Source organism: Fringilla coelebs (assembly GCF_963513975.1).
Source record: "Fringilla coelebs genome assembly, chromosome: 2".
Taxonomy (NCBI): domain Eukaryota; kingdom Metazoa; phylum Chordata; class Aves; order Passeriformes; family Fringillidae; genus Fringilla; species Fringilla coelebs.
Window position 1 is genome coordinate 36,187,962 of NC_140029.1, and position 8,261 is coordinate 36,196,222.

At 36.2% G+C, this 8,261-nt stretch overlaps 1 protein-coding gene across 1 annotated transcript in view; it reads left to right on the forward strand.

Moving 5' to 3' along the window:
- NALF1 (NALCN channel auxiliary factor 1) overlaps positions 1-1,751 on the forward strand; it is a gene marked incomplete at both ends in the record, with an annotated part of 432,128 nt that extends 430,377 nt beyond the window's left edge. The window contains one exon of the mRNA XM_084201471.1: positions 1,456-1,751. Within this exon, the coding sequence (XP_084057597.1) occupies positions 1,456-1,751 (296 nt within the window). The remainder of the gene's footprint in view (positions 1-1,455) is intronic.
- Between the last annotated feature and the right edge of the window lie 6,510 nt (positions 1,752-8,261).

Genomic DNA, 8,261 nt, shown 5'->3' on the forward strand with positions numbered 1-8,261 from the left:
AGAGTGAGAAGAAATAATTTTCAACCTTTGGAATGTTGCATTAAGTTTCTGACTGCAGAAGTGGAAAAATTGGTCAGGTTTAGCATAGGATAAACTCTGAATTTACAGAACATGAAACAAGTTGCTTTCGTTCCTGTATCTTTAAAATTTTGGTTTAATCCAAAAACAAATGCAACTTTATTTGGACTCAGATATAGCTCAGCAGAAAATTGTGTCAGCTATGTAAAAATGTGTCAACCTAGGCATCTTAACATTCTTAGCATACCTAACACATTTTTTGTTTATGGAAGTAGGAACCAAAGCATTCAGGTTTATCATATTTTAAGGTGTACTCCTTTTCTTTACAGGTTATTCACAGAGTGCAAGAAATCTGGTGCCTGGACCTCAGAATGTTATACCTAAATTGCTTTTTGAAAATAATATTGTTGTTGTGATATTTTGGAGAAAATTTAATTCTTGTTCTAAAAAATAAAGCTGCTTTCAAAATCACTATCCTAGTATTTCATCACAGATAGATTTTTTTTTCCTAGAAAAATCTAGTTCTACCACAGAGTATATTATTTACTGCAGAATGTAATCTGAGATCAGTTTAAAAGGTGTTTGGAGAAAAGGTGTTTGTCCATTATGTTAGACATTCTTGCAGAGGAAAAGGTATGTGAGTAGCAAACAGAACACTCTAGTTATGCTAATCTTCTATATAGTAATGCAGACAAAGCTGAAAATTTCCAAAATATACAGTTCCTTTTAGTGTTCAAAAAGTCATAATCAGATCATTTGAACTCAGTAAATTCAAAGGCAAAAATGGCCTATCTTGAATAATCAGAAACATCTAGAGATCCAATCATCGTGGGCGAAGGACAGATTTTTTTCACCTCTGGAATATGTTGAAGGCAATATCCAGCTGGGAGAACTCAGATGAGTTAGGATAAACAAATAGGTTCTGAACAGCTCTGTTTGGAATGTGTTCCTGTGATACAGTTTAATTTACATAGGTTTGAAAATCAAAATAGCCAATACATCACTACATCATTATTTGTTATTTAATGCCTGTCTTTATGTGCTCACATACTGAAAGAAGAATTTTGAAGTCCAAATTTTGTGGAAACATCCGGGTTGATAAGTTCTTACTTCGTCGTTGTTTGTTACTTCCCAAAAAGGAAGAATTCAAACACCCTTATCATTCAAATATCAATTGATTTTTATTGTTGCTGCTTTACACAATCATCCTCAGTGTCATACTTCTGCTGAATGACCTTTTGATGCTTCTTCCTGTTAGATGATTCATATTCCTTCAACATCTATAAGTATACAGAATTACAGGACTTCTGAGGGCCTCAGTCTCACCCAAAGATATGGATTCAACAGATTAGACTAAATGTCAGCTGTTCCTTCAAGCTACTACTTCTGCCAATCCTTGTGCCTGGTATTTATTTTTCTTTTGTGTTTACCCTACAGGGCTCTATGAAAACTATCCAACCAATGCAGAACCAGAATGCTGTGATGTCAGATGGGGACTATTATCAGATCATCAACCCAAAGGGACTATAAAAACAAGTGGCTCAACAATGTGTCACAGGACATCGCTCACAGTTTCATCAGCATCAAGACTGTGTAACAGCAGACTTAAACTGTGTGTTCTTGTATTAATTCTCTTACATACAGTACTTACAGTCTCAGCAGCACAGAACTCAACAGGACTGGGCTTTGGAAGCATAACAACTTTGGAAGATAATTCAACCAATGAGGAATAAAAGAAAGGATTCATCTTACATGATAGAAACAGAACAGGCCCAAATTACTACAGTCAAAAATAGCAAGGACTGAGTGCTTTACCCTCAGAGCTCTTCTTGAATGACCTTTTGGGTAAAATGAAAAGAATGGGCCGCTACCTAAACAACAAGGACACACAAATGCAGCTTTTTATTGACTAAAAGGCTGTTTGGTGACTTAACTTTCTCACACCATTTTATACACTGTGTTTTAATGTTTGGAGTTTCTTTTTTTTTGTTTGTTTTTTGCACTTGTTAATACAGGATTTTATTTTTGGGACAGTTTCTCAAAGCTAAATTAAGTCTTTTCTCTGTCGATATATTTCTAGTCATTGTGTGTGTTCATCTGATAGTTCTGTCTTTTATGTCCTGTCAGTTTCTATTAGAGGAATGACTGCTATGATTTCATGACATAGCAAAAAAAAAAAGAAAAAAAAAAAAGAAAAAAACAGGAAAAAAAAAGAAAAAAAACCTAGAAAAAACCAAACAAACCAAAAAAACCCAAAAAAGCCCACAAAAATCCCCAACAAAAATCCACAAAAAGAACAACAAAACAAAATTTAACCAAAAAAAGAGAAAATAATAAGAAAAATAAAAGAAAAAAAAAGCAACCACAAAAAGAACCCCAAACAAACCTTACTGTCCTCTTATCCATGGGAACCATTCATCTCCTTTCCCTTTCCCATCTACCGTCACAGACAACATACATTTGCTTCTGTCTGTGTAATCACAATGAATGGGTACACAATTCCAGTGTGCCTCTGCCACTGTTGCACAAAACAGTTGACTGAGCAAACCCAAAAGGAGCATGAAGGGGGTTCCTTTTAGCTGAACAAACAAGTGCTCTCCTTACAAGGTGGGATCGGACAGTTAAAAAGTATGAAGAAATATATAACAAACTGTTGCTCCAATACCCGTTTTGAAGAAGTCCAGTCCTTTCTCACTGGTCAGTTGAACAGGAGCAGCCTTTTCTAGATATGTTAAGTAAAACCAGTTATGCTCAGCAAGTTGAATAGTTGGGAAGCCTTCATATTGGAGGTGAAGGATTGACATTCATTGTGAATCACGTTTTGAGTTCTCCTGCTGTCACATAACCAGCAGCTTTCCATAACAAATGGGAGCCAAGAACTTCCAAAATTCAACTCTTTTTTTTCACAACTGAACTACATTAGAAGTTTATTAACATCTACAATACAAATTATCTCCTTTGTTTGATTCCATTGTTTTTCTATTACGTACATGTTGTTGAAAGTAACTAGTTTATTAAGGATGCACAAGAATGTGTTAGCACAGATAAAGAAACTATTTTTTTTTAAATATATAAGACAACCGTTTTCATAAATGTGCAATAAAAACAGTAAATATATACTAGGATATGAGTAGTCAAGAGAAAAGATTGTAATATGCTGGTTTTTCATTGTTCGGGGTGGTTTTGAATTTGTTTACTTTTATTTTTTGTGGGAACATTTCACCTGCTGAGTGTATGAGAATTTGCTTTTTAAAAAGGCTTTTTAGAGTTTACAGTAGAATCAATGGAAGGAAAAGTTAATAAGGGCTGTTTTTAAAAACTTTACATTCCTTCCTATTCTCTAACTACACTTGGGAAGTGCACTTTAGAGATGTTTGCTGTGTAGCTGGGAAATGAAGGAAAACTATAGAAAATGTTCTCTTAGGAAATAAAATATAGTTACCTACTTTCTAGCTATGAAATACCCCTTGATAAATATTAATGTTGTAAGAACATTTAATCACTGGTGCATAATGCGTTTTTGTATACAATTTACGGTCTGTTAAATTCTGGAGAAAAACAAAAAGAAGATAACCATGCTGCTTAAGCGGTTCAAGATGCACATGTTAAGCTGCGAAGCTCAAATATTTTGCAAGAGTATTTGTTTTGATAGTGTTTTGCTACAACCTGGACTGAGGAGCCTAAAACGATCTGTGCAAATACGACAACAACAAAAAGCACCAGCTAATGCAAAATTCTTCAGCACTGGTTTGTTTCTATAATTCCTCCCTTGCCTTCCTTGCACATGCTATATTTTGTTCAATAAAACATGGTGCTTTTTTATTTATTTTCTTTTCTTTTAGAGGCACATGTATTAATTACAGTGAATTGATGCAAAATTGGGGGAAAATGTAGAAATGCAAAAGAAAAAGCCTTAACTAATGGTAGAATGTAGACTTTTGAAGGACAGAAATGTTACTGAAAAGTGATGGAGCAATAACTGGGCAGTGCTCTGGTACTGTACAACAGCTGATAAGTCACACTACTGAGAAAGCTCTTACTAGGTGAGCTCTTGTTCAACTGACCTTTTAATTCTAGTAAGTGTACATGGTCAGTAAACAGTTTGTTATAACCTTTATCTACCTCTGCTGTGCAAAGGCCATCCAACATCCATTCCTGTGATGTTCCTCATGGTTTTTTGTTCACACCATTACTCACTGTCATCTATTTTTACACTGCACCAATACAGTACCTAGTCTGGCTCATCTCGATTGAATTGGCACCTGAAGAAGAGTTTTTATTATTTCTCTTTTGCTTCATGATGAATTAATGTAGAGATCTATCTTTAAAGTATTTTATTTCTCCTTTTCTGCTCTTTTTCACTCTTCATCCCTTATTTTTCTATAAAAGTGTTTTCAAGTGGGGTCAGTGAAAAATGACTCCTCCGCTGCTTGGCTACACTCAGTCATGTGTCATACAATATGAGAGAGACAGGAGGAAAAACAGTGACAACAACATCACATACATAATGTAGCCTAATTAAACGTGGGGAAAATGAAGCAGAAAACAATTACAGACTTTCAATTACAAATACAAGATGTAATAAATTCATCCCCCTCTCCCTACCTGGAGTTAGTGCCTGCAGTTCAATGGTCTGTGAATTTTCTCTGTCATCTTTTTGAGGTCTATTTCTTTAATTTCTGAAACAAAGAGTCATGTTGCAGTTGAATACTGCTGGGGTATCTGTTGCCATTTTCACTCTAGCAGTGTGGTAAGAAGCTTCTCTTGGTGGTACCTGGGACATCAGGAGTAGACAAAGACTCTTCTATGAAGTTAAGCAACATGTAATCATGTATGATGCAAAATTCCATCCCATCCATTCTTCATCCGTAATAGTTTTCCTGGCACAAACTTAAGCATGCTTGATATTGTGCACATATTACTTTTTTTCAGAATAAATTTGCATCTTGCCACTGCTATAACTGCCATCTTGTTCCATTTCTCCTTGTACTGTATGCCTGATACATACATGATAAAGAACTGGCTTAACAAAGAAGTAACACTAAAATCTTTCTGCAAATGACTGAAGAGAAGAAAAAGAAAAAAAAGAATATTTATTTTATGATCATATGGAAGAAATTAATTTCCCATGTCTTTTATCGTCTTATTTTCTGCAATAGGGAAAATGCAGATTTTGTGCAATATGTTAATACTGCTAAGCCAAATGTCATATAACATAACCAGAGCTATATGTTATTCCTTATTGCATTTGCATTCAGTAATACAGTATATTGTTGCTTTTCTTTCATTAAAGAGACAGTATCTTTTTTTCTTTTTTTTTTTTTATATAGCAGGTGAAGGCTGTGCTTCTGCACACCATAATTTAAAGTCAAAAAACCCCAACAAAATTTTAGGATGAAGTTTTAGTTCTATAAATGATGAAACCAAGCCATCAGCTGCCAAAGAATCTGTGGAACAATAGTTACAAACAAAACAAAGATATTTCTTCTTGAGAGATAAAAATAATTATATTCTGCATGATTAAAGAAGAAAGAGTAAAAGAATGAGAGGTGTATTTCAAACAGCAGAGATAGCAGGTGTCATCTGATACACGTTGTGACTCTCAGCTTATTAGTTTTACTCTTCTATTAAAAAGTGAGAGACAAAGCATTGTCTTCTGCTCTCTCTGAATTTATGATAATGAATGTCCTTTTTACAAGTGTTGCCTCTCTGCACAGAAGATACCTGCCTACCATGAGAGCTGAAGGTAGCACATGCACACCAATTCACACAGTGAAACCTGGCTTGAGTGACTACCCAAAGCACAAACAAAACCCATTTGCAGAGTAGACCTAGTTTTTAGGAAAATTCAAGATACATGGGAAGAGTCACCTAAGCAAGGGGTCTGTGAAGGCGCCTGGTCCTTACTTCAGCTTTCACACTATGTCCTGTCAGTGCCACAGCCCCGTGATAAGCCCTGCTCAGGCAGGCTTCCAGCTGGGCTCAAAGCCATGCTGACTTCAGTGAGCCTTGGTACAGGTAAAGGCATGCACCCACAAAAAATTCATGGTAGCACATATGTCTCAATTTGCTATCCCATAATCTTTACTCAGGAATTGCTCATGGGCATAGTGCATAAAAAGAAGATCTCTGGGTTCAGCCCTAGCCAAGTCTTGACAAGAGATTGGCAAAAGCATATTAATGGTGAATGGTCCTTTTTTATTATTACTGTCTACTCATATTAGTTTGGTGAAGGAGTGGTTTCAAAATTTAACTACAAGAATGGAGGACAAACTACCAGAAACTTTGTCATTGTGCAGAAGAAATTAAATAGCTTTGTGAGGTAAAAAGAGACTTTGTCATTTTTCAGCAGCTGTCAGTAGTCTTTTAGAAAAAGCTTGGGAAAATAATATGTCTAGTTCTGAGTATGATAATTCTCATTAAAGCTAGATGTTTTTATGAGAAATAGGACTGGATCACAAACCATCTCAACTGAGGGATATAATTTGCCAATATTTCCTACAGCAACCGTGAGAAATTACATTACTGAACACCTCTAAGTGTCCAGTACCTAACAGCATTTTTTCAAATATTAACAAGCTTGAGGTCTCCCTGCAGGGAAAAGGAGGGAGAGAGAACTATTGTCACTCTCGGGAAAAAAGAAAAAAAGGGTTTGGCCAACTTAGAAAATCCATCTGAGAAACAGCTATAATTCTTCAAAAAACAATTGAATTTTAAAAAAAGGAAACAAAAGAGATGCATATGTAGGTGTAGATCAATATAGAAATAGACCTATTTTAAAAAAGAGAGACAAAAAATCTATGTTCTCTACAATTATTACAAATACAGCATACTGTAGAACAAAAATGCCAAAGGATAAGACCTATAAATAAATAGAGCAAAATTGCTGTATTTCTATTCCTTACGATGGAGTGTGAATTTCCAGGTAGAATTTCAGATGTAGAAATAGATTTTATAATAAAAAAGTAAATAATTTGGGCAAAAGGTACATGTTTGGTTATTCTTTCCACATACTGTCTCCTATGAGTTTAGTTATTTTCTGAACTTCTCCTTGAAATCATTGACTTGCACAGGAAGATCCCAGCACAGACCTCATCCCAGCAGTTCCAGTGGCTGTTGGGGACACAGGACATCTAAGTCATGAGTCCTAAGGGATAGTCTGCACTCAGAGTGCTGCCTCTGCTTCAGCATTTCGGTCCAAACTCTAGGCTCTCTCTTTGTCACACTGTGTTCATCTTTTGGACACACATGAAGTGACTCAGTTTCCTCTTCTGAGGAGCATGTTCTTGGCCTGCTTGCACCTTCAGCCTGAGTCACAGGGTCATTACACAGGTCAGAGGAAACACTACTGTGCTTTAAATGCAATGTGTGCACCAAACACCCGAAACAGCTGAAATAGGATAAACATAATAAGAATACTTTGGAACCAGCCCTCTCAGTAAGCCAGCTGCATACATCTCTAGAACTTTTTTGCTATTTTCACACTGAGAACTATCTCAGCAGAAGGGTTATATCAACCAGTCTTTGTCAAATCTCTCTGCAGCAGTTAAGACACTCCTCCCAGCTGCTCCCCTTGTATGATTTTGCCAGGACTTATTGTCCCAGGTAGGACAAGATAATGAAGATGTGATGTCCCACCCAAGTGGAAAGTGAAGGACACCTGGATGAAGACTAGAATGCCAGCTGGGACAACTGTAACAAAGACATACAAACCTTTCCATGGAGTCTTTACCAGTGGGGGAAATTGAAGATAGAAGAAGGGTTCTTTCCGTCAAAGTGATAAATCAGGCAGCAGAGGGATTAATTTTCAGAGATCACTACATGATGTATTTGAATGTATTTGAATGTATTTTTAGTCAGGACAGCACTGAGCATTGCAGCACCAAAATTTTATGTGTCTTATAAGTGGCAAATATGGAACTCTGAATTAAGGTGGATGAAGCACAGTAGGATCTGGTGATACAAATGAAGAATCTCCTGAGGAAGGTATTATCTAAGCAAGTGCTCTACACAGAATGGGATATCCCTGCTCATATTTACTCCTGCTCTCTTGGGTTCATTCTCAGAGCCTCCAGGAAGTTCCTATGTCTGGAATCCACCTGGAATTCCCCTTTCTAAAAGTTTTTTACTAGACAGGCTCCTCCACCAGCTTTTTTTGCATGGAATGTAGTGTAGGATGAAGTGGCAACATGATACTGTCTAGAACATTGAATGAGTTTTCTGTGAATGTAGATCATTCCTTC